This window comes from Oncorhynchus clarkii, chromosome 20 (genome assembly GCF_045791955.1).
Source record: "Oncorhynchus clarkii lewisi isolate Uvic-CL-2024 chromosome 20, UVic_Ocla_1.0, whole genome shotgun sequence".
Lineage (NCBI taxonomy): Eukaryota > Metazoa > Chordata > Actinopteri > Salmoniformes > Salmonidae > Oncorhynchus > Oncorhynchus clarkii.
The window spans coordinates 55,078,846-55,106,268 of NC_092166.1; the positions used below are offsets into that span (position 1 = coordinate 55,078,846).

A 27,423-nucleotide genomic window follows, 5' to 3' on the forward strand; every position below is an offset into this window, starting at 1 on the left:
TACCCTGGACGTAGGTTGAGGCCAATCCACCACCACTCTCACCTTCCCAGGATCCATCTGGACACTCTCAGCAGAGATGATGTAACCCTGAAAGGTGATGGTAGAGTGATGGAACTCGCACTTATCCGCCTTCACAAACAGCTGATTCTCCAGAAGGAGTTGAAGAACCTGCCGGATGTGGAGCACGTGTTCTCGGGGAGAAGACAAGGATGTCATCAATGTAGACGAAGACGAACCAGTTCAAACATGTCGCGGAAAACATAATTTACCAGACCCAGGAACACAGCAGGGGCGTTGGTGAGGCCTAAAGGCATGACCAGATACTCGTAGTGGCCTCTGGACGTGTTGAAGGCCATCTTCCACTCATCCCCCTCTCGTATCCGCACCAGGTGGTAGGCGTTCCTTAGATCCAGCTTGGAAAACATAGTGGCCCCCTGGAGTGGCTCGAAGGCCAAGCAAACGAGTGGTAGCGGGTAACAGTTCTTAACAGTAATGTAATTGAGTCCCCGGTAGTCAATGCACAGGCACAGGGTCTTGTCCTTTTTCTCAACAAAGAAGAACCATGCGCTGACTTCAGACAATGGGCATGGCAGAGCGGACTCCAGCCCTTGATGGCACATGTAGACCAATTGATGAGGGGATTGTGTCACTCGAGCCAGGAGAATCCACGGGAATCTGAGGACACTTGATGAGCAGAAATTGAAAAGTCTTGATGTGATTCCCTGACACCCGTAGGTTGATGGGGGTGGAGTGACTCAGCCTATAGAGCGCCTGTCCAGCGCTCTACCATCCATGGGAATGGAGAGGGGCTGAGTGGGGATGTTCAGCTCGGAAACCAGGGTAGCGTCCAAAAAGCTCTCATCGGCCCCAGAGAGATTTAGACTGGTTTCCCCACAGCAGAATGGCATGAAAAGGGATGCAATCAAGGGAAGCAGAAAAGTTTTCCATATGGCCCACCAGAGTGCTCCTACCGGTGAGCCTGGTATTTTTAAAGGACAAGAGGACACAAAATGACCAAGAGTCAGCAATACAGAGTCCGCAATACAACTCTTCTTGTTGATCCTGTATTGCCGTTCCACTGGCGACAACCCAGCTCTGCCTAGTTGCATAGGCTCAGGGAGAGGTAACTCGGCCGTCTTCGGAGACTCTCGGGGAAGATCGGGAAGCCTCGGGTTCTCTCGGCAACGGGACCGTCTTGGACTTCAGGGATGACTCGGAGGCCAGGTGGAATCCCTGGACGTGCGAGCAAAATCGAATTTCCTCCCCCTCTGTCGTTCCCGTAATTGCCCATTGATGAGGATGGGAAATGCGATGAGGGAATCAAGATCCGTAGGTAACTCGCGAGCAGCAAGCTCATCCTTGACCTCCTCCGAGATGCCTTGCAGGAACATATCGAACAGCGCTTCCTGGTTCCAAGCACTCTCCGCTGCCAACGTGCCGAAATCTACCGCATAGTCCGCCACCCTGCGGGAGTTCTGCCGAAGCTGGATTAGCTTCGGGACAGCTTCTCTCCCAGAGAACGGGGCATCAGAAACCTTCTTCACCTCCCCCACGAACCCTTCCAGACTAACGCATATGGCTGGCTGTTGTTCCCATACAGCAGTCGCCCAGGTGAGAGCCCTCCCAGACATCAGCGTGATGAGGTAGGCTATCTTGGAGCAATCTGAAGGAAAGGAGGAGGGCTGAAGCTCGAAGACGAGGGCACACTGAGCAATAAACGCCGGACAGGTGCTCGGCTCACCATTGAAGCGTTTGGAGGAGGTAAGCGGGGCTCCCTAGAAGGTGGCGTGACCGATGAGATGGCGCTGCTAGCAGCTGAGTTACTGAGGGGCTGTGGGGTTACCACCATGGTAGGCTGCCTCCCAGACAATCCGCGGAATTGTTCCAGCAAATGTCCAACGCCCGGTCATGGTGTTCAGCCAACATGTGGACCCCCACCATAAGGCCACAAAGCAATTCCTCGTGCCTACCGATGGTGGCTCCTTTGGAGGAGATGGCGTTGCGCAGCTGGCCCGGTTCTGCTGGATCAGTCATGGCCAGTTTGTACTATCACGTTTCAAGTTAAGACCCAGATACAGACAACGTCGAATTAACAGCAGTTTATTAATCCAACAGGGGCAGGCAAAGGACAAGTCAAGGGCAGGCAGGTGGCACTGGGCAGGGCAGGCACAGGTACAGGACTGCAGGCAGGCTCAGGGTCAGGGTAGGCAGAGGTCAGTAATCCAGATAGGTGGGGCAAAGGTACAGAACGGCAGGCAGGCTCAAGGTCAGGGCAGGCAGAAAAGGTCAAAGCCGGGAAAACTAGAAAACAGGAACAATCGAGAGACAGGAACAGAGTGAAAAACGCTGGTAGGCTTGACGAAACAAAACTAACTGGCAACAGACAAACAGAGAACACAGGTATAAATACACAGAGGATAATGGGGGAAATGAGTGACACCTGGGAGGGGTGGAGACAATCACAATGACAGGTGAAACAGTTCAGGGTGTGACAATTCATAGAAACCATGATACCTTATTCATTCCTTTAGTTTCATGAATCAAGGTACTAAAATGCATGCTCAACTCAAACTAATTTATTATACGGTCTCACAAGAGTGTGTAGAGCAGTGAAGACAGTGCTCCAGTGAGACAGGGCTCCAGTGTGATACTGTGGCATGTGTCTCGGTCTCGACTCACATCGGAGACCATCATAATTCCTGGAAGATGCAACAGATACTGTATATACTGTACACTATGCCATTGACACAAAGTCATAGTTTGAGGAAGCCCCATTGAAACTCCATGGTTTAGGAGGGCCATGGCCTATAAAGTGGCATGTGGACATGGGAGCCAGGATTCACATGGGTAAAATAACATTTAATAGGTATTGACGTAGCCTGTTGCAGTGTCTGCCATCTCAGTGTAATTCATGGATTTATATGAGCAAAATAAAGCCCACATTTTGTATGCTGAAAATTGTGCTCTGTAAGACTCCATCATAGGCTGGGAAACATGATTGTAAACATTACATAATGACTTATTTATGGAATTACTCCCTAGAGCTGTGGTTCCAAATGCTGGTCCTGGGGACCCAAAGAGGTACACATTTTTGTTTTTGCCCTAGCACTGTACACCTGATCATTTGAATTAGCTGTGTAGTGCTGGGACAAAACCAAAAATGTGCACCCGTTGTTCCCCAGAACCAAGATTGAGAACCAGTGCCCTAGAGCGTATGTTTATTCAATGCACGGCACGCCTCTCTGTTTGTTCATTAATCATGGCTTCCGAAATCCCCCCTTGTACCCGCTAACAACCTACAAAGACCGAGATCATGTGTTAACGTTGTCTTCTCTCCTTATTTCCCACACCTCTCCAGTGTTGAGGTTGGTGTGCATTGCTGGCTGGCTGGCTGGCAGGGGGAGTGGGGGTACACTGAGCCCGTGCCAAGGCATGCTAGGCAGCTGGGTGCACAAAGCGACCACTGCCATTGTACATGTCTGCGGCTCTACAAAATGTACACAGCAGTTCCAAAATAATCATCAGGAGCCTGGTGATATGGGCTAACTTAAAGATTGCTGTACACCAGCGGACGTGAGCTTACAACTCACTCACCGGGCATTATTCTCTGAACTGTACATTGTGGCAATTGTCCTTTTCCTTCACCATAAGGGCTCAAAAGGCTTTTGGCATAGAGCATCCAAAACAACTGGCAAGTCCCATGACGGGGCAAGCTGTTAATCGATATATTCAAATATTATTAGAGGGAGGAACAGGTACAGCTTTGACATGACTAACTCATTTCACAACCAAGCTAGCTGTATCCAAACAGTGACTAGTCTTTAGCAAGCTAGCCACCACCCTAGCTAGCTTCTGTGGTTTAACTTTGAAAATAAACGTTTTTTTACTAACTACACGAGCTATCTTTTATAATCTGTCTTTTCCGAAATGGTATCCGGCCATAACACCGTCAAGGATAACCCACTAATCGCTAGCTACCTGACTAGTCTACCACACTAGATTTTCTGACAGCTAAAAACATAGCATCCCAGCTACGGCGACAAAAGCATCTCCCACAGTGTTGACAGTGAGAAGCTGAACACCCTGTATGCTGCGGTAGACCCAAAAGGCCTTTTAGGTCCCACCTTCGAGATGATGCCAAAACAGTGCGGGAGGAGAAGAGGGAGGGTGAATCCCTCCAGCTCTTTGCCCAGGCTGCAGCAGGTCGACCCCTCTCAACATTTAAAAGGCCCAGGCCCCCAGGCTGCGAGCCCAAGGCAGCAGAGAACCTCAGACCCTAAAGGCTCCTGGTCTAAGAAGCCTCCCTTCCCACCCATGGTCCCAAGGAGCCATTTGGCCCCTAACCCCACCCAGGGGGTAAGGATGAAGAAACTGATGGCCTAGCAGTGTCCCCATTGCCAGAGAGGCGAGAACGGCCTCCTCCGAGTGCCGTTCTATCTCTTCCGCCAATCCTGTTCCAGGGTGCAGGTTCCCAGGCACCTCAGTGTTCTTTTCTGCATACTGAACCCAAGTCAGTGGTCACAGAGTACAGCCCAAAGAGGAGAAGAGACAATGTAAGTTCACATTAAAAATGATACCACAAGCAAAACCAGGCTACAGGCCAAAGGTGTAGTCAGACATTTTGTTTCTCACAAAATCAAAACAAACAGGGTACCTACCTCCCTATATCTCCACCAGAGGAAGCTACCACTCCTTCTGGTGGTGATAGGCCACATAAGTACTCTTCCGGTGCGGGCCAGCCGCGCATGCACAGTACATTGTGGATTGTAGTACACCCTCCCTCCAACTGAGGGGGGAAGCCAGGTATATGCAGTGTCAAACTGGGTGCAGGGCACAATAGACATGGGATGCAGACTGCAATTCGTTGTCACCCCGCCTCGATTCAAGTGAATCATACATACTCAGGCTCAGAGGAAATCAGTGTGTGGCTTCCGGGAAGAAATCGCATCGCTAATAGGGGCAAGGGGCAGTAAGAAGTGTTTCTCCTGAGCAATGCCATTGCGGTTTTTACTCAATTTTTCCTGGTTCTAAAAAAGGGGGGCGGCATACGCCCGAATCCTAGATCTATGTGCTTTGAACAGGCACGTGAGAAAGTACACGTTCCGAATGTTGACACACACTGCTCTGTTACGCACCAAGGCGATTGGTTCGTATCCGTCGACCTGAGGAACGCTTACTTTCACATCTCAATATACCCTCCTAACAAGAAATTTCTCAGATTCACTTTTCAAGGCGTTATTTCCCTTTTGGCCTCTCGCTGTCAATCAGGCTTTTACGAAGTGTACCGAGGCAGCCATAGCCCCAGTAATAGACAATTGGCTGCTGCGTGCTCAATCGAGACAGGATGTCTTAGAACAGTCAGCTGCTCTTGGAACACCTGACATTTCTAGGTTTCAGAATGAACACAATAAAGAGTGTTCTGATTCCCAAGAAGACAATCTCTTTCCTAGGTCTAACCTTAGATTCAGGATCATTCAAAGCTCGCCTCTCAGTAGAACGAATTTAAGAACATTCCAGAATTGGCTAGCACTGTTTTCACAGAGGGAACCTGGTCTCTTTAAAAACATGCCTACGGCTGCTAGGTTTGATGGCACCGGCTTTAGTAGTCATTTCATTAGGACGCTTGAACATGAGGGAGGGTTCCAACACTGGGTCTCTTCTCTAGCTCTGAGCCCAATACGTCACAGACATTATTGTGTACAAATCTCCATAGATTGCATGGTAGCACTTCACTCACAGGGTGTCCAGATGGGCACTGTTTTAGCTAGAAAAGTAGTCACAACGGACGCATCTCTGTGGGAACCCCATCTCCGTTCTACTCACATGAACAGCCTTGAAAGGCTTGCAGTGTCTCTAGCATTAAAGTTGTTTCTCGTCATGTTCTAGTCAGATTAGACAATACCACTGTTGTGGCTCACATAAACTGATAAGGGGGACTGCGATCCCCTCACTTACACACACACTGGCACACAGACTGATTGTGTAGAGCAGTGTGTATCCCCAGTCACTGAGAGCTAGTCATGTACCGGGAGTGCTGAATATGGGGGTAGATTTACTCTTCAGGGGAAACCCTCTAATTGGGTAGTGGAAGCTCCACCCAGAGGTACCCAATCAGGTTTGAATGCACGTCGGCATTCCAGCAGTGGATCTTTATGCATCGATGGAGAATAAACTGTGTCCACTGTTTATTTCCCTGAGGGATTGGGATGCAACAATGGGAGTGGGCGTGTTGGCGTACTATTGGCCACAAATCGTCCTTTATGCATCCCCACAACTGGCCCTGATATCCCCCACCCTAGCCAGGGTGCAGGAGAAGGGTCTCTCTCATACTAATAGCGCTGCATTGGCCAGAGAAACACTGGCTAGCTGAAATCATTCTACTACTATGCAGTCAACCGTGGACCCTCCCTCTGGGTATTAACCTAATGTGCCACCCACCCGTAACGGTTGGCACTCTAGGCTTGGCCCGTGAATGGTTCAATTTGTACACTGCGGGGATTCCCCAAAATGTAATTTAGAATATTCAGAGTGCTAGAGCCTCATCCACCAGGTCAATTTATGATTGTAAATCACGTGTGTTTGAGGAATGGTGCACTAAGTCACAGGCAGTGTAATTCCGGTGCTCTGTCCCGATAATCCTGTTGTTTCTACAGGAAATATTAGACAAAGGAAAGGCCTTTTATACTATTAAGGTGTATCTGGCAGCTATTTCGGCTTGTCATGTGGGTTTGGGGAGCACGACAGCACGGCAAACACCCCCTTGTCGCCTGTTTTATGAAGGTGTACGTCTTTTGCGTCCGGTGTCCAAACAGCTTGCCCCGTCATGGCCCTTACCAGTTGTTTTGGATACTCTATGCCAAAAGCCTTTTGAGCCCTTGGATCAGGTGGATCTTAAGATGCTTTCATTTAAGACAGCGCCATTACTTGCAATGGCCTCCGCCAAGTGTGTAAGTGGCATTCACTCACTCTCACTGCACTCGTCATGTGCACAGTTAGGGTATCATTGTGGCCTAACCCTGCCTTTATCCCTAAGGTTATTAAGCCATCTTTGATGTGAGTTCCCCTTGAGCTGATAGCTTTTCATCCCCCACCATGTTTCTCTCCGGGAACATCAACAGTCGCATATGTTTGTGTCCAATACGCACTCTGCATATCTAAATGGACAAGACTAAAGGGTTTAGATAATGTGTTCAATTGTTCGCCTGGGAAAAACCTTACACTGGTAAAGGTCTCACTGAACAATGCCTCTTCTGCTGGAAAGTGGGGGCTATCACTTTGCCCTACACAAGTAAGGGTCTTCAGTCTCCTGCTGGCCTACAGGTTAATTCCACTAGAGGAATGGCTACGTCCTGGGCTTTATTTAAGGGCATAATCTATCCAAGATATTTGGTCAGCAGCGAGTTGGGCTTCTCACTGCAACGACCCCAGATCTTCTGAGGGGCAGCGCCCATTTGTGTGATAAATCGCACGGGGCAGTCAGTTGTCAGGATAAGCTTGCCTGGTAAAAAAAGGATTCAGTATATCCCATAAGAGAAACACCGAAACTAATATTTGAAAGAGAACTTTAGGTTACCATCGTAACCCCGGTTCTCTGAAAGTATGAGTTAGTTATTTCACCACACCACCCTCCTTGCATTGAGCGAGGAAGAGGATGTGTTTGTTTTTTTATGACTCCCAGATGCTGCGTCTGACCTTTTATAGGGTAATAGGGATGTTTGATGAGCTGTGCGCTCTTTCTGCGCAACAGGTGGCATTCCGGCTCAAAATAGACTCTTTAGGCCTATGCATGTGATAGATAAATTAGTGATGAACTAACCTACTAACAGCCTAATTTGTGTTTATGACAGACCATATCAGCTACAGTGGGTATCAACAGTATTCACCTACTTTGGACGTATCACATTGTGTTGCGTTACAACGTGGGATTAAAATAGATTTAAATGTGATTTTTCTTGTCGTTGATCTACACAAAATTCTCCATAATGTCAAAGTGAAACAAAAATGATACAAATGTTTACAAATGAAATTAAATAACAAAAATATAGAGGTTGGCTAAGTATTCACCCCCGCTGCTTAGGCAAGACTAAATTTGTTCAGGAGTAAAATGTGGTTTAACAAATCACATAATAAGTTACATGGACTCACTCCATGTGACATCATTTTTTTATTTTTTAATGACTACCCCTTCCTCTGTCCCCCAGACCTACAAAACCTAACATCTGCAGTCCAAGGCACTGCATCTCAGTGCTAGAGGCCTCACTACAGACCCTGGTTCTATTCCAGGCTGTATCACAACCGGCCGTGATTGGGAGTCCCATAGGGCGTCACACAATTGGCCCAGTGTCGCCGGGGTAGGCCGTCATTGTAAATAAGAATTTGTTCTTAACTGACTTGCCTGTTTAAATAAAGTTGAAATAAATCAAATAATTACAAAGACCAGAGAGGTTTGGAAAACCTCATAGCGAAGGGCAGTGATTGGTAGATGGGTATCAATAACAAAACAGACACTAAATGTGAATAATGTATTAAACCACCCAGACACATCAAAGATACAGTCCATCCTTCTGAACTGAGCTATAGGACAGGAAGGAAACGCTGACCTCACAATAATGACCTAAATGACAGAGTACAAAAATAATACAAATATACAGAAACATGAATCCTGTATGCAACAAGGCACTAAAGTAATACTGCAACAACAACAAAAACACTTGTAAGGAATTTTTTGTTTTGGCCCAAATGCAAAGCCTGACATACTGTTTGGGGCAAATCCAACACAACACATCACTGAGTAATTGCCTCCTTATTTTCAAGCATGGTGGTGGCGCCATCACGGTATGGGTGTGCTTGACGTTGGCAAAGACTGGGGAGGTTTTCAGGATTAAAAAAACAAAAAACGGGAAGGAGCTCAGCACAGGCAAAATCTATAGTCTATTCCACGTCGTTTCAACGTAATTACATTGAAAGGACGTGGCGAATGTTACAGTTTTGACTAACATCTGCTTAAAAATCTATGGCAAGACTTGACCCAGCTCACGTCCTGACCAACACTAAAACAAAGAAAACACAAAAGAACTATGGTCAGAATGTGACAAGAGCGAACAAAATGTGATCAAACACATGGGACACTATGTATTTGATACCATTCCACTCATTGTGCTGCAGCCATTTCCAAGAGCCCGTCTTCCCTAATTAAGGTGCCACCAACCTCCTGTGCACCACACCAGTATGAACCAACGTTATTTCACAACAGATGTCAAGGTGTAACTTGATGATCCGTTGGCCAACATGAATCTATGACCCTGCATTGACTGCTTTGTTACATAACATGCAGCTGGGAGCTCTGTCAAGGTCTTGCATCACACATGACATGCTAGCCAAGAATTACGAACAAGATCATCTCCTGTATTTTCATAATCATATGCAGCATCATATTTCAAAACAAACTTGCCATTATCAAGCATAAATTAAGTGAACCTCTGGGTCAAGCCTAATGCTTAGGCTACTGAAACTAATTGGGTTTCAGAGATGCACTGGCAGGTTCTTAGGTTAGTAGATCTCTGATAACAGTTCATTGACTCAAATTAATGCGTTGACCCAGAAATCCACTTCCCAGTTTTAATCACGGAACTGGTTGATGTGGAAAACTAGAAGGTGAGGGTTGATTTGAGCTTGTTTTGGAGACCCAGAAGGGAGCTGTTCTCCATGCTCCCGTCCTGCAGGTACCAGTGCATCAAGGCTCAGACAAACAGACTCCGAAACAGCTTCTATCCCCTGGCAATAAGACTGCTAACAACTACACAGGGTAAGAATTTTACCCTACTGTTTTAAACCTGTTGTGTCCAGTGCTCGTGGCGAATAAACTTTGAAACTTGAAACCCCACCTTGCCTTGTTTGGAAAGAGAAAGACAAACAGAAACAGACTGCCATATCCTGACATTCAAACACCGGCTTACACTCAAATACTTAGTCCAAGTGATTATAATTGGTTGCGAAAAGATGTGCTGAGCTGCAGGCGTATTATCTCATCTCATCATCAACCACGTTCTTAGCCATATACAGGAAATGCTTATTTTTCAGTGTGACAGCGCCTTCCAAGCAGCTCTCAGAATGAACAAGAGAAAATGGTAAAGAAAGACAAATGAGACGAAGATGCTTCCTAACGGTCGATGTTTGTCTGTCATCACACTTGTTTTTACAATTGGTGAGTCCTGTATATGACTCCTTTATATTTAAATACTGTAAGATTGTATTTCGAATCACTGAAAAAACATATTCTAAAATTAAGAAAAAAATGATATGATTCAAAAACTGGGAAACCGTATTTGCATCATTTATTAATAGCAAATAACTTTAATATGGGTGTCTTGAATATTTTTTGAGTAAATTAGCCTAAATGATCAAGGTTGGAGAGTGCTTTTAAAACAGCCTGGTTGTTGTTCTGTTCGATTTGCAACAGACACTTCTTGCATTGACTTGTCTTTTGAGCAGAGAGAATCAACTAACCACCACTGAGAGTGGTGGTTAGTTGATTCTCTCTGCTCAAAAGACAAGTCAATTTTGATTGATAGCAAATATCTTCATAATGCGATTGCCTTCCATAATTCATGAGCCGTGCGTTGCCTGATCAAGCTCCGAGAGTGTTTTTAAACAAGGCTTTGTTGCCTTGTGGTAATGGTCGATCCACGACAGGCACTTTCCATGCGCGTTAAGTACCACTACTCTCAGCTACAGTGAGCATGTTATGTCAGAGGTCTTGGTCCTCTCATGGCTGCCAATAGAATGTGACCAAGGAGAGTCTGCTGTGTGCAATATTGACTATCCAGTCTCCCAGTGCTAGTGGTGTGACCGTGACAGCGTTGGGTCTGTGTGTTGGGTGGTGGGGTATTGTCATGTGCCCCATGTTGCCACATTATTGTTCACTCTATCTGGCAATCACAAGCTGTCAACAGATTCAGCCTCAACAAGGCTCTAAATTAGACATGTGAGCTCTGTTTATACATTTCCCTTCACTGGAACTAAGGGGCCTAGTCCGAACCATGAAAAACAGCCCCAGGCCATTATTCCTCCACCAAACTTTTCAATTGGCACTATGCAGTCGGGCAAGTAGCGTGCTCCTGGAATCCGCTAAACCCAGTTTCATCCATCAGTCTGCTAGGTGGTGAAGCGTGATTAATCACTCCAGAGAACGCAATTTCACTGTTCCAGAGTCCAATGGTGGAGAGCTTTACACCACTCCAGCCGATGCTTGGCATTTCGCAGGGTGATCTTAGGCTTGTGAGCAGCTGCTCGGCCACGGAAACCCATTTCATGAAGCTCCCGACGTACAGTTATTGTGCTGATGTTGCTTCCAGAGGCAGTTTGGAACTCAGTAGTGAGTGTTGCAACCGAGGAAACACGATTTTTACGTTCTATGCGCTTCAGCACTCGGTGGTCCCTTTCTGTGAGCTTGTGTAGCCTACCACTCCACGGCTGAGCCGTTGTTGCTCCTAGATGTTTCCACTTCATAATAACAGCACTTACAGCTGACCGGGGCAGCTCTAGAAGGGCATAATTTTTACGAACTGACTTGTTGGAAAGGTGGCATCCTATGACATCACTGAGCTCTTCAGTAAGGCCATTCTAATGCCAATGTTTGTCTATGGAGATTGCATGGCTGTGTTCTTGATGTTATACACATGCCAGCAACGGGTGTGGATGAAAGCCAAATCCACTCATTTGAAGGTGTGTCCACATACTTTTCTATATTTAGTGTATGTGTTGAGAGATCTTGAAGCAGTTAGCGGTTGATTAGATATATTCATTATTTTTGTGATAAGAATTTGATCAAATATTGGAGTTAAATATAACAGTTGAACTTTTAAGTGCCACCACAATTTAGCAGATACTCTTATCCAGAGTAATTAGTGTTAAGTGCCTTGCTCAAGGGCACGTCAACACATTTTTCACCTAGTTGGCTTGGGGATTCGAACCGGCGACATGTTGGTTACTGGACCAACACTTCTAACCTTCTAAGCTACCTACTACTACAGACATCATCGTGTTCAAGTTACAAAGACACATGCAGTGCAAGCGTTTCTCTGCTCTCTTTCATCTCGGACGCGAATTCACTGGTCTAATCTGTCTTGTCGACACGAGCGTCCTATTTTCAAAGATCAGTTTCATACTTGCAGGAAGTTGTGGTGACCGTCTAAGACAGATATTAGAGAAGTGCATTAACTTGTTCTATAACAAAGATGATCCCTGTGTTTCAGAGTGCATGTTGACACATGTGAGAGGAAATGACCTGGAAAGCAATGATGAACCAGGTAAAAAAAAGGAAGTCGTTATGAAATATGTTGCTACCTCAAAGTCCTCATAGCTATAACGCTATTGAGTCCTTTGACTTTCACTAGACTGTCAGTTGAGAAAATGTACATAAACTCCTTCTGTAAGTGACTGATGCAGCTCGAACACGGACATGTCAACCAAGCCACACACTTATTACAATCCAAGGCCTTGCAATTCCATTCCAAGCTTAACTGATGCAACTGCAATATTTGAAGTCAACACAGATCCAGACAGAGACTGCCAACTGGGCACACACTGGTTCAATCAGCGCTGTTTCCACGTCATTTCAACACAATGACATTAAACCACGTGGAATAGACGTTGAATTGACATCTGTTCCCAGTGGGTGGGGACATGACTGGACCTATTTTTCATCAGCCTGAGGAACGAGTAAACACATTACAACAGATTGCATCAAACAATTCTCACGTGTGAACTGGCCTATTGAGCAAAAACAGGGAACTGGATATGTACTGTCTATTGCTGCTTTCACAACAGGCTGTCGGTGGCTTATTCTTTGTGTTTGGTTTTCTTAGATGCTACGTATGCTTTGATTGGAGCAGGAATTGGGCTCTTCTTTGCCATATGTTTTATTGGCAGCAAGCTCTACATTATAAAAAAACACATGCTTGATATCCAAGCTTCAGGTAAGTGCACAAGCATAATAGCATACCTGTATACTTTTCCACGTTTCTACAATGAATATGAATTCATGATATTTGTGAAACTGAAAAGTATTCTTTTTTTTCCTTTCTTTTTTAGAGGAATCCATAAAATACCCATCTCATCAGTAAGTAGACTACTTGGAAATAAGTAGTCCTTCGGTGTTGTTGTAACAACAACAACAAATCGGACATGATTGTGGTATCGATATACAAGAAATTTGTACTAAACTTACAATGTATGGTTTTGTTCCCTTTGCTAATAGAACTGCTTTTGTGGACATGAAGGACTTAAGAAGAGTAAGCGATGGATGAAGTGACAAGGAAACCAAAGAATTCTGAAGATACAGTGCCTTGCGAAAGTATTCAGCCCCCTTGAACTTTGCGACCTTTTGCCACATTTCAGGCTTCAAACATAAAGATATAAAACTGTATTTTTTTGTGAAGAATCAACAACAAGTGGGACACAATCATGAAGTGGAACGACATTTATTGGATATTTCAAACTTTTTTAACAAATCAAAAACTGAAAAATTGGGCGTGCAAAATGATTCAGCCCCTTTACTTTCAGTGTAGCAAAGTCTCTCCAGAAGTTCAGTGAGGATCTCTGAATGATCCAATGTTGACCTAAATGACTAATGATGATAAATACAATCCACCTGTGTGTAATCAAGTCTCTGTATAAATGCACCTGCACTGTGATAGTCTCAGAGGTCCGTTAAAAGCGCAGAGAGCATCATGAAGAACAAAGAACACACCAGGCAGGTCCGAGATACTGTTGTGAAGAAGTTTAAAGCCGGATTTGGATACAAAAAGATTTCCCAAGCTTTAAACATCCCAAGGAGCACTGTGCAAGCGATAATATTGAAATGGAAGGAGTATCAGACCACTGCAAATCTACCAAGACCTGGCCGTCCCTCTAAACTTTCAGCTCATACAAGGAGAAGACTGATCAGAGATGCAGCCAAGAGGCCCATGATCACTCTGGATGAACTGCAGAGATCTACAGCTGAGGTGGGAGACTCTGTCCATAGGACAACAATCAGTCGTATATTGCACAAATCTGGCCTTTATGGAAGAGTGGCAAGAAGAAAGCCATTTCTTAAAGATATCCATAAAAAGTGTTGTTTAAAGTTTGCCACAAGCCACCTGGGAGACATACCAAACATGTCGAAGAAGGTGCTCTGGTCAGATGAAACCAAAATTGAACTTTTTGGCAACAATGCAAAACGTTATGTTTGGCGTAAAAGCAACACAGCTCATCACCCTGAACACACCATCCCCACTGTCAAACATGGTGGTGGCAGCATCATGGTTTGGGCCTGCTTTTCTTCAGCAGGGACAGGGAAGATGGTTAAAATTGATGGGAAGATGGATGGAGCCAAATACAGGACCATTCTGGAAGAAAACCTGATGGAGTCTGCAAAAGAGATTTGTCTTCCAACAAGACAATGATCCAAAACATAAAGCAAAATCTACAATGGAATGGTTCAAAAATAAACATATCCAGGTGTTAGAATGGCCAAGTCAAAGTCCAGACCTGAATCCAATCGAGAATCTGTGGAAAGAACTGAAAACTGCTGTTCACAAATGCTCTCCATCCAACCTCACTGAGCTCGAGCTGTTTTGCAAGGAGGAATGGGAAAAAAATTCAGTCTCTCGATGTGCAAAACTGATAGAGACATACCCCAAGCGACTTACAGCTGTAATCGCAGCAAAAGGTGGCGCTACAAAGTATTAACTTAAGGGGGCTGAATAATTTTGCACGCCCAATTTTTCAGTTTTTGATTTGTTAAAAAAGTTTGAAATATCCAATAAATGTCGTTCCACTTCATGATTGTGTCCCACTTGTTGTTGATTCTTCACAAAAAAATACAGTTTTATATCTTTATGTTTGAAGCCTGAAATGTGGCAAAAGGTCGCAAAGTTCAAGGGGGCCGAATACTTTCGCAAGGCACTGTAAATGGAAATGTTTTGGGCATGGAAATGTAAATAACAATTGCATGATGTGTGAGTTGGAAGTGTCTATAAACATGTGAAAGTGGAGTCTAGACATTACTGTTTGGTCTGCCTGTGGTCAAGGATAGCTATACAGTATACTGTAGTCCAGGCCTGGGCAAAGGCCTGGACTACATGCGGCCCGTGGAATCATGCTTAGATCACATAAAGAATTTGCGATGGTAAAAAAAAATAAAACGTAGTTGTTATTCGAATTAAAAGTCCAATGAATACTCGCCTTTGTATAATGATTTATCTCCCACCGCTTGAGGGACATTTATTTTGAAGGCATGTAATAAATTACATCTGCATGAGGACAGACAGTGACTGACAGGCTCACACACACACGTCACAGTTACAAATAGTAGCTAGCTAGAAATTTGCTCAAAAATGTGTTTTTCAAAAATGTCAAAGAAAAGGAAAGTAGACCATGAGCGTAGGGTGTTCCAGCAAGAGTGGACATCGAAATATTTCTTTATTGACGTATCAGGGAACGCTGTGTGCTTAGTGTGCAAAGACAGCACTTCCAGACAACGCAGGCAGAGAAATATAGGGATATGTCTTCTGAGCAGAAGGCAAGTGCATCGAAAGAGTTGCTTTCTCAGTTGCAAAAGCAGCAAGGACTTTTCACAAAACTGCATTCAGCAAACGACGGAATTGCGAGAGCTAGCTATGTACTGTCCCACAAAATTGCTAAACATAGCAAGCCATTCGCCCCGGGGGCGAGTTCATTAAATCATTTTTAATTGACTCTGCAGCAATACTTTGCCCAGACAAGAAAGAGCTGTTTGAAAATGTTTCCCTGTCAAGACGAACATTGACCCAGTGTGTTGAGGACATCGCAGGGAATATGGTACAACAGTTGAAATACAAGGTCAAGGATTTCACCTATTTCCCTGTGGCCCTGGATGAGAGCAGTGATGCACGTGTTGATATTCTCCCGAGGTTTAACCCCATACTTTGAAATTACAGAGGAGCCTGCTTCAGTGCAACCGCGGGAAAAGATTTATTGGCGGAGGCTAATAAGTGTGTGGCAAAGCTGGGACTGAGTTTTGAAAAGTTCTCCAGCGTGACCACTGATGGGTGCCCAAACCTGACAGGAAAAAAACTTTGGCCTTTTGAAAAGGATACAAGATCAAGTAGCTGAGCTGAACCCAGATCAGAAACTTATTTTCCTGCATTGCATTATTCATCAGGAGGTGCTCTGGAAATGTGTTTTGAAAATGAGCCAAGTTGTGGATATTGTTACTAAAGTGGGAATGAGAGCAACATCTTTAAACCACAGGCAGTTTGTCTCACTGAGAAGGGTGTGGAACCTGAAGTCGGGGGATTGCTGTGTTTTTGCAAATGAAAGGAGGAACATATGTGGATTTCCCTCAACTGCAAGATAAAGAATGGTTGACTGATTTTGTCTTCACCGTGGACATCAGGGCCCTCATGAATGAATTGAATTCCAAACTACAAGGGAAGGGCCTTTTTGCACATCAGATGTACTTGTCAAAGCCTTCAAGGGAAAATGACTCTTCCTGACCTGCCGAGTAGATGCCAACAGTCTCACCCACCTTCCAGAAACGACTAGTCTGTTTCCTATCAGATGACCAGCGGGAGAAGTATACATCGCTGCTGCTGCATGCTTTGAACGGTGAGTTCTCTTGTCGTTTTGAGGATTTCAAAGTGATGGAAAATGACATGCTGTTGGTTTCCTCTCCTTTCACCTTCAATGTGGATAACGCTCCCACTGACCTGCAACTTGAGCTTATCCATCTTCAGCCTGATGCAGTGATTGGAGAACTACTCAAAACAATGTCACTGACGAGGTTCTATGCATCTCTCGATGAACACAACTTTCCAAAGATTAGGAGTCAAGCTCAGAAGATGTTTGTACTGTTTTGAGTCAACCTATGTATGTGAACAGACATTTTCAGTGATGAAATATAACAAGTCAAGGCACAGATCATCTCTGACTGATTCTCACCTCTCAGCAATCCTGCACATAGCGATGTCAGAAACTATACCTGACTTCACTGCTCTAGTCAATGCCCAACAGAGACTTCACTCCTCACACTGATTGAGTAGTTTAAATGTAATGTTGAGCTCTCTCTCTCTTTCTTGTGTTCTTGTGCATACCCGTTAACACGAGTTCTGTCCGTGGTGCTGAATACACAGTGTACTTTTCCCCTCATGTGGTTCATTGCATGTTTAATAATGAAAATACCTACCAAAAGGAGAACATAGATGTGGTTTATTTCTGTGCATGTCAAAAAAGTCAAATAAGTATCAAAGCTGGATGTGATTCACAGTAGATATATCTAACAGCACAGTCATACACATGATGTATATTCCTGTAATATGATTCTGGCCCACGATGGCAAAAATATATTCTAACGTGGCCCTCCATGGAAAATAATTGCCCAGGCCTGCTCTAGTCAATATTCAGGGCATAAGAAGAAATTCCCTTGACCACGCCCACAAATTGGGGAAACCAAACCATCTTCCCCATTGACCCCCATTGAAAAAGAGCCAACTACTTTGTAGATTTTTTGTTATATACAGATATTAAAAACTATGCCGAAAATCTACTGTGTCATACAATGTACATCAAACCAGGTTAAAAAATAAAGGAAATAAGGGAAATAAAGCCTAGCTTCAGGCTATTACTAGGCGTAAGGAGGGTGGGAAATTGTGGGACCCGGTGTCCAAGTACACGTCTGTGCAGAAAACATTTAATCCCAGATAAGACGTTTTACTTGTTTATTATAGTCTGTATGTTATTTCACTCACTACTTGTAGCTGTACAGTCCATTTGAGGTGTTGTTGGTCTTGGCGAGCTAGTTAGCACTCACTCGGTAGTTAGCGCCGTCATGGAAAACGACTGATATCGAAAAGATCTGTTCCCCAGCCACTGCCTACAATTATATAAGGCCTGGATATATCAGGTAAGAGTAGATGTTGGGGTATATGAGACTTCTGGCCACTTGGTGGGGTCATTAGTCCAGATCGTTTCTGGCAGATTGAAGGGGCATTAGGGAAGCCCTACTCTAGTATGAACACTCGGGAGCAGGCAATGTTGAAAAGTCTTCTTCATATATGTTGTACTTTTCTTACATTTTGTTTTGGAATTGACTAAAACAAACAGACAATAAGTACCATTACGTTTGAAAAAGGTCAAGTTTTTGCTGTGAGCCAATCAGGTAACCAAGTAACCAGTTAGCGATGGTGCGCGCTAAATAGCGTTTCAATCAGTGACGTCACTTGCTCTGAGACCTTGAAGTAGTGGTTCCCCTTGCTCTGCAAGGGCCGTGGCTTTTGTGGAGCGATGGGTAACGATGTTTCGTGGGTGACTGTTGTTGATGTGTGCAGAGGGTCCCTGGTTCGCGCCCGGGTATGGGCGAGGGGACGGTCTAAAGTTATACTGTTACACTAACCACAGGTTGTTTTCCCCCAAGGTGGGCAGGGCCAATGTCAGCCAACACGTCTGTCAATATACTTCCCACAAGGGGGCAGTATTGATCACTCCATAACAAAGCAGCTTGCCTAAACTCTCACTCCACAACTCACTTCTCTGCGCTCCAAAGCCCCCCATGCATCTCTCGCATCTGAGCGCAAGAAGGATCTTGTTAACATGCCGGTTTACTTTAATTACCCTGCAACCACGTCAGTCTCAGACCTAACTGCCTTCCGTTGAACAGACATGGACTTAAATTTATAGGAACACTTGAACACTTAATTGCTGAGAGCCTGAAACCACTGTAAGAATTATACCCCCCCCCCCCCCCCCCCCCCCTAGTGAAAATAGAGAGAGTGTGTGTGTAACAGAGAATACTACACAAACGTCAGATGCATTTATAAGTATACTTCATAGACGTGCTTTAGCTGTGAATATACAGTAAATGTGTCTTCTGGTGTCTTCTCAGACTTTCTCAAAGTTTCTGGGGATGCTGCCAAGCTCAGCCTTTTCTATCAAACTCACAACTCAGATGATTGGATGAAGAAATAGCAATCCAAGCATGGATAGAATATGAGTCCAAATATTAGAAACTATTATGATGAATGCATGAATGCAGTCCTGTTTGATCTAAAGAAGGGTGAATGTGTGACGAAACTCTTGTGTGTCTATAAAGCCTTTCCCTAAGAGAGGAGTCGACTATGTTCCAAAACAGAGCTGCCCTCACAAAGTCCTGCACAAAGATTCTCTGTGGGCTCCAGTTACACAGACAGAGACAGAGACAGCGCTGATCTATCCTCCTTCATTATCTGTCTCTCTGTGCGTGTGCGTGTGTGTGTGTGTGTGTGTGTGTGTGCGTGTGTGTGTGTGTGTGTGTGTGTCAAAACTGGTCAGAGTAGTCTGCTCTGCTGTAGTCCACAGCTGGAAGTGTGATACGTCTGCGTCGAAAGTAAAGCACCCAACACACTCCCTCCTTCCTTCCTTTCTCCTGCACAGGAAATTCCATTTCCCACATTCTGCTAAGCAGAGGAGTAAAGTGGGGTGGCGTAGTGTGAAAGAGGGAGGGGCGAGGGGAGGGGTTCCAAGCAGAAACAGAAAAAGTCCTGTTTCATATTACACACAAATGGCGTAAAAAAGAAAAGAAAAGGGAAGAGGGATCCTGAGCTGAGGCTCTGTTCTTTGGGAAACATTGAACTGCCTTTTATGGAGCCTGCTGGTCTGGAAAATGAAGATCTCTTCAGTGGTCATACTTCTCCTTACTAGAGTGTTCATTGCCGGTAAGCAACTTTATATTTCTATTTAGGTGACTGGGCTATAGAGGGAAATTGTGATTTTAGGTCAGTATGTCATGATATGAAATGTGGCAATACTTTGAAATGGTGAGAGAGAGAGAGAGAGAGAGAGAGAGAGAGAGAGAGAGAGAGAGACGCACTACGGTAACGACATAAAAAAACTGGAAAAACATTTGTTGAAGGGCTCGTCGACTTTTTATTAAATGAGTGAGTGTTCTGAAAAAAACATTCTACATGACATGCGTTTGAATAGAAATCATCAGTGGGCAGTGAAATAATAAGTTGTTATGACAGGACAATTGCAAGTGTAATATAGTCCTTATTTTTGTGCAATGATGAAAAATAACTGTAAACTGAGAAATTGGTGGCTTCCCTTATTTTTGTTGAAAACGAACATTGCAAGGTTTGTAGTTTGCTTTTGACCCATTTATTGTGAGTTTGTGTGACTCTTTCATAAGATGCAGCTTAATACTATAGCTAAATAAATATATCTAACAAAATACAATTTTCGGCTAGAAATGAAGAGTTCACTTTTTATATCGTGTTTTCATGGCTTTGAGTGTCACAGAAATATGCTTACTGCTAGTGGAAAATTAGGATTATGAAATGACTCTCGGTTGAAAAAAACAGATGTTGCTTTTGTCATGGAATAAATGAGGCCCTAAAGTATGTTCCTTAATATTTCTTCCTCTTAAAATGGACATATACTTGCACTTAAGTCAAGCACCACTTTCACATGACTCCCCCACAGACATAAGGAAGGAAAGAGATACTGTGTATCTTACTGTTGATCAAAATCAGAACAACAGATACGGATTATCTATGAATCTAGGTCAACATTTCTTCTTCCAACTCCTTCAAGGTCTTCACACACCAGCCTAGGCTCTTGATGGCTCTTATACCCTTTGCACACAATGAACCAACCAAAACCCTACGGGGTTCAGCTCAAAAGGGTATTGATGTCACATCTATATCTTTATACATATTCTTTATGCGTGTGCTATATCTTTCAGAAGTGTGCCAGGCCATCAATGCCACCATCACCCCGTTCCCCTTCACGGTGGCCCAGGAGGGCGAGAACATCACCCTGACCTGCCAGGTGTCCCAGAGACGACGCTCCAGCAGCCTGCCCGTGGTTAAATGGACCTTCCGGCCCGAGCATTCTTCCAGCGACCAAGAGCTCCTCATCGCCAAGGTCAACATGAGAAAGGCCAGGTTCTATGGGAACTATACAAAGAGCTTCCCCTGGCCTAAGCTGAAACTGACAGTGGTCAAGCAGGGGAGGATTTTCGACCTGCTCATTATGAACATCTCAGCGGAGGACCGAGGACTCTACATATGCCGGGTGCAGGAGTTCAAGAGGCACCAGAGCCGATGGAAGGCTTCAACAAACTGCACGGCCGCCACCGAGCTCCGAGGTAACTATGGATTTCGGAGTAGCACGGTGTGCAGTAACAGACAACTGACCAAATCTAGGATTCATCAGTCAGGAGAAGGAGGAGATTGTGTCATGTGTAATGAGAGGTCCTGTTTTTTTTTATTGTGGAAGGGAGTTCAACAGTTTTGAACACGCTTGAGAAGAAGCAGTATTTCATAGCAATAAATTACATGGCAGCTAGTGGTTGCAGGGCTTTGTTATGCTGGAACGAGAAGATGGAGTATATTTTCGTCTCTGAAGACACTGTCTGCCCTTCAGTTCGACCAGTTCGATGCACATAACATTCTGTGAAAGGATCTAAGCAGCATGCACAGTAGCGAGGCAGATGCAATTTCACTTTCTAAGCAATTACTACAGTGCTTTGAGTAAATTCAGACTGAACCGCTTTTTCCGTTTTCCATGGAATAATTTGTGCCGGCTATGACATTTGACTGTCTGTTATAGCCAAGTCTGAGCCAGAGCAGACAGACTAGAGCAACACCAGAGGGAAGGGAACACCGGCACCATCACCACCAAACAGATACTGTCTTTGGCTACTGCCAGGAGTTTCCCTCCCCTAAGTATTGTACACACATACAATCGTGGCAGGAAGTGAGTGAATTGGAGAGTGATCGAACAAGAGATAGTTGTAGTATGAGGCTCCCCAACGTCAGAGAATCTATGTTGTCGAAGGTTGTTGGTTGAATAGACAACTGTGTAGTAGTGAGGGTGTAAGAGAGATAAGAGCACGCCATAATGGTGCTATCGTATTGGATCCTTTTCTATAGCTCAACCGGTTTGTAAATTGTCAAGCAGACAGTCACGTGTGTTGGCTAGGCAGGGGGCCCCAGGTTTTAGGTGGGGTAGGTCAGTTTACCCTGAGATGTACTCAGAGAGGGAGGAAGCTAATACTGCTAAGCTAGCACACTGATTGATTGATTACACGTTGGCTCAATATCTGCCTCGATTCCTTTGGTCTTACGACCATACATCCTACTCTGCCCAAAATACAGGAATATGGTAGGCAATGGTATACAACCCAAAAGGTCATAGGGTTTGATGGTTTAGGGAAAACAAACTGAAAACAGCATGAAGTAAGGCCTCTTTCAGGTGTAAACCCCTATAAACCCTGAGATATTTGGACAACGTGTGCGTGGGCTGGGAGATGTTGTGCCTTTTTAAAAATGTATGTGGTGAAACAGGTGTGGTTTGTGTTGAAGTGTAGGAGCATCAGGGTCCTCTATTACTCTGGGTCCTCCGTGGTCAGGGTTTAATATGGGCAAGTGTAAAAACAGAGCTCCGAGAATTGAGGCCACCATTACTTTTTCACGGGCCTCACGGTGAGAAAGAGGGTGGTGAACGGAGGGCAAAGAGAAGTGAAGAAAGAGGACGTGAAAGTGAAGGAAGTTTTGAAGGTGTTTGTAATGACGGTTGTATGGATTACCACTCCGTACTAGTATTCACTTATTCTTTTTTTTTTTTCAACTAAATTTCATAAATACCCTGAAGTAGCCCAAAGTGACCCATTGGATTTGTCTATTGATTGCGGAAGACAGTATTTATCCCTTATTAAACAGAATACAAATCTGTCTCAGGGATGCTATTCATTCAATATGTGTTGCTCTGTGCTGTCAAAGTGGGGATACATACGAGAGACCTATCAAAAAGAAAGGGGGAGCACATGTGAATGGAATCAATTGAACAGCGAAGTGAATTTGGTTGAATGTTTCCAAATGCCATTCAAAAAGAGCCATAAATGGATGACATTTTTAAAGACACTTCTTTGGCTGCATGCAGTGCTGCAGCTTTATGTTATTCCAGCACGTGCAGCTGGCCTCCTGGCACAGTGCTTAATGTCCTATTCAAGTCACACTGTCTGATTCATGGCAAAGAAGTCTTCTGCGCCACAACACTGTACGCTTCATGTTTGAACAACAACAAAAAATGCATGGCCAAGAGTGGCTCTACCTGGAATGATACAGGAACGTGCTGAAAGAGTTTGTGACCTTTATTTACAGCAAGTACTGTACATACTTGGCAAACACAACAAGAGAAAATCCAGAGCCAAGTCTCCTCCTCTCATCTATGTCAGACTAATGTTTCCAAATAGTTGAATGTGGGACATACATATGGTCAGCCCAGTCTAAAGGAAGTGCTGGTGGTTTAGCGTTGAGGTAAATGCTCTAGAGGTAAGCCCTCTGGACAGGCAGACACTCAGCCGGGCTTCAGCCCACTAGCTCTGGCGGCTAGCTAAGCTAAGTATGGCTGCTGTGGGTGGGAGAGGCTAGCCTGGCTGTCGTCAGCTGCTTGCGGTTTGGGGTATTTCAGGATGGCTTGGTGGGTGTTAGCTACCACGAGCCAGTGATTCAAGAAGTGAATCTGGAGGAGAGGACAACATCGATACTGTCATCCTACGCCAACCCGCCTACAGTTAGAGGTTTTTAAACTGTGTACACTGTATAATCAGGTGGAACGGTAGCCTCACTGATTACTATGAACGTTCTCTTGTTTCCTTCCAGTACATGTCCTACCAGTGACCAAGGCCAAGGAGAGTCTGTGGAGTCTGTTTGAAGGTAAGAACATGACTCTGGTGCTCTGCATTGTTCTTGTACTAAAATAGCACAACCACAAGAAGCATGCCTAAATGGGTGGACATGGATATTTTAAGGGTATGTCAAAACATGTGACTAACAACAGAAACACGGGTCTTCAGGGTAGCACGTCTTCTGACTTGAAGGATGACTCATCTGGTTGGTTTTGTGTGTTCCAGACATGTACCTGTGCGCTGCGCTGATCTGCTCTGTGGGACTGGTGTGCATGTGCATGTTCACCGTGGTGGTGACCTGCCAATATGTCCAGAGGAAGAGGTTAAAAGGTAAGTAAACACACCATGAAATAACTAGTCCGGGCCGCATTGACAGATCATTTAAAGTGAATGGACAAGGCAAGCCGAACTCTTGTTTTTTGACGACACGGCAGAATGTGTTTCCCCATCATGCGCCAACGTTTCGTCTCATTGTCTTACAGACAGCTACCATTTGGTCAAGAGCCCTCAGAACAGGTAGGCTTCTTTACAATCCAAATACAATGTGAGATTTACTGTAGATAGTATGGTAGCCTACACACAGAATCTGATCTGGCCTAATTCTGCTATCAAAATCTCTGTCTGCAGTTCAGGGGAGACGGTGACCAGTCTAGTCAGTGTGTCTCCTGCCCTGCCCAAAAAGCAGAGGAGGTACAGGAGGAAACGTAGCAAAGAGCAGTCCGAGATACCACCGGAGATACCAGCTAAAGGTAAAACGGACAGCCTCTATGGCACAGGACATCCCATCACATTTGTACCATATTTACACGCAGGGATGTTTTCTTAGGAACGTAGAAGCCTATCTTCATACCATCCCGTTGGGTATGTGGCCTGGGGGAAGGAATGGGGTTAAAGTGACCATCATAGAGGAGTTTACTTAACACTGTGTCTGATTCCTGATATTAGATTCCTGATATTGCTTCTACTTGCTACCATCACGCTGTACATTTTTTTGAGTCTATATATGGTTCTACACTATACTGTACTGTATGTGCTGGCACAGAGAAACTGGCCAAAGAGCGAAGCAAGATCTCAGTCTGTTTCCAGAAATAGTGCACTGTTTACGGTCAACGTATTATGCAAGACAGCAGATTCTAAGTAGCATTTGTTCCCGATGATAATATTTTGGTTCACCCTTGAGATGAATAGGTTTGGCAGAGTTTAAGGGATTCGTCTGTCTCACAAGCAGTTCAAGTCATCTCGTAGCAGTCTGAATGCCTATACGTAAAGCATTGTATGTATGTTCAACTCTGCTTTGATGTCTGCTTCCATCACTAATCAATGACAGGAGAGGCTTCTAAACATTGTGGACGGAGACAATTGTGGTTCTGGGTTTTGGTTTGAGGGGGGGGGGGACATGTTTCTCGTTACACAGACAATGTGTTCCCTCTCTGCATAATGATCATTTCATTCCTCCACAGCACCCATTGCAGACAAAATCCGAAAACCCAAACTTTTAAAGGCGCAGCCGAGGAAAGTGGTCTTAGTAAGTTTCCTGCTTCTTACGTACAACGTGATAGGCAACAGGTACATTATTTATGTAGAGGGCTGTCCAGAAAATCAACCGTTCCTTCGAGTTGATTTACTTTAAGTTGTACTTTATTTTATTGGAATGTGTATGTGACTACTATCCCAAGGTCATTTTGTCCAGAATCCTATTGTAATAGACACAACATGAATACCTCAATTTACGAGTCTGGTCATCACACGCTTCCTTTTCTCCTTGTCCCTTGCAGCCGAAGATTGCAGAGGAAAGCCTGACTTATGCAGAGCTGGAGCTGGTCAGGCCTCTGCCGGACAACAAAGCCTCGTGCACAGGCACGGTATATGCCGAGATCCTCTTTAAGGAGAGGCAAGTGTGAGAAACACACCACTAATATCTTTAGGCTGTAGCTCATGTACATGTTATATTTATGATCAGTATTATTGTTTCATATTGTGTATTTCAGTCAACGGTGGGAAGTCGTTTTTCTTTACAAAGCCCAAATTAGATGAGATACAAATGTGTTTTCTATTTTGAAAATGTTGAATTTTTATTTTACACCGAGACATCTTATATTCTTTATTTTTTTTTTTTTTAATGTTCAACCCAAATGCCTTATCCCCCAAAAACATCTGCATGATGTCTGTCATGTTCCGCTATGTAATTACCGCAGTACTGCAGCTGCAAAGCTTGACATTAAAGGCAACAATTAGCCACCTGCCCTCAGGAGATAAGTTTGTGCTATCACGCCAGCGCTTTCAACTGGTGCCAAAGTCAACGGGCTCTTGGGACACACTGTACCCAGAGCTGTGATCAGCTTGTGATGGAGCAATTTAACAGGCTGCAAACTAGAGGCCTTGTTTGGTTTCCCTTGTTATATAACACCAGTGAACACCTCTCACCTGAAGATTACATAGCACATCGTTAATGAAGGTTGTTTTGTTTGTAGTTTTTATAAGAACTGCGCCAATGACCAAATGCCATATCGGTATCTCTCAACAGCTGAGATTTGTCTTCTGGTTTTAACTTTTCAGTGAATATAAGTGTGTGTAAAAATGCTTAGTGAATTGTTTTCGCTGTTTAATGACCCCTTGGATTGAACCATGGAAAAGCGAGCAAAACACCCGGATTTTCTTTCTCCCCCAGTGAACTTGAAACGCCAGACATCTAGGCACCATAACCATGCCCTCCCCCATCTCTCTCTCCCTATCATACATGCAGATCTATATAACTATAATCCCCAGAGTGGGATTGTGCATTGAGACGATTCCACACGCAGGAGAAACCAAATCCTTCCCACATACATTGAGCACAGCGAACTCTATCTAAATCTATCGATACAAATCTACACAATGACTCAAAGTAAACCTCCTGGGGTGAGAGAAACTTTAGAGAACCTTTTTTAAACTGTGAAAAAAAAAAGAAAGTCTCCTCCAAACCACATTGGACTTAATGGGAGGCCACTGCATGGACCACTAACTAGAACCATGTGTGAACGCTGAACTCTGCACTTTTCCTCTGCCGTTTGTTTCAAGCAGAGAGTGCTGTCCTCCGCACTCATCAACATTCCGCTCCATTCCATTTGGAGCTCCCATGTTGTTGTTGTTGTTTTGCATTTGAATTGACATATGAGCGTTTGTGCATGTAATGTATCATGTGTGTATCATGTGCTGTATAAACATCGAGCGGATATGTACGGTCAGTGGTTATTAATCACGTGTTTTCCTTGTGCTTTCTTTCAAACCTCCGTAGGATATCACATCAGTGAAAAGTCAATGACAATTCACGACATGCTGTGAGGAAAAACGGAAAATAAACAAGTAGGAGTAGAAGACAAATTAGAGATGTTGTGGTTTGACCATACCTCCATATTTGCTTAATTTGGGAAAATGGGAGGGAGGGAGGGAGGGAGATATATAGAGATAGATATATATATATATAGAGAGAGAGAGAGAGAATAGGTAGTGACTTTAAACTGTGCCTCCCTGGTCTGCACTCATTTTAAACTACTGAAGTCATCTAAAAAAAGAAAAACAAAACATGATCAGATCTCAAGTCTCCAGACATGATGACGTTTCTGAATTGCAGAGCACAGTAAACCGAGTGTAAATCAGGGGTCTACCAGTAGCTCGCAGCCCACCTATGAGTAGATCGCCAAACAATTCTGAAAGTACATGCAATTTGACAAGTATCAGACCCCGCAAGCTCCCAG

The 27,423-nt window shown here is 44.4% G+C and overlaps 2 protein-coding genes across 2 annotated transcripts in view; one reads left to right on the top strand and one right to left on the bottom strand.

The window, feature by feature from the left end:
- LOC139376538 (trichohyalin-like) overlaps positions 1-27,423 on the bottom strand; it is a 375,197-nt gene that overhangs the window by 20,452 nt on the left and 327,322 nt on the right. The window lies entirely within an intron of this gene.
- Positions 19,489-26,924, top strand: LOC139376517 (V-set and transmembrane domain-containing protein 4-like). The gene is made up of 8 exons (XM_071119204.1): positions 19,489-19,712; positions 20,741-21,145; positions 23,664-23,717; positions 23,915-24,019; positions 24,172-24,205; positions 24,317-24,438; positions 25,150-25,214; positions 25,465-26,924. Exons 1-8 carry the CDS (start codon positions 19,661-19,663, stop codon positions 25,588-25,590), a joined length of 963 nt encoding a protein of 320 aa, XP_070975305.1. The 5' UTR covers positions 19,489-19,660; the 3' UTR covers positions 25,591-26,924.

What these genes read in the sequence shown, in the direction of transcription:
- LOC139376517 (XM_071119204.1), top strand. Translation starts at nt 19,661, where the DNA reads ATGAAGATCTCTTCAGTGGTCATACTTCTCCTTACTAGAGTGTTCATT. An exon ending in GTCAAGAGCCCTCAGAACAG is followed by an intron (nt 24,206 to 24,316) that starts GTAGGCTTCTTT and finishes CTCTGTCTGCAG; the next exon opens with TTCAGGGGAGACGGTGACCA. An exon ending in AGCCGAGGAAAGTGGTCTTA is followed by an intron (nt 25,215 to 25,464) that starts GTAAGTTTCCTG and finishes TGTCCCTTGCAG; the next exon opens with CCGAAGATTGCAGAGGAAAG.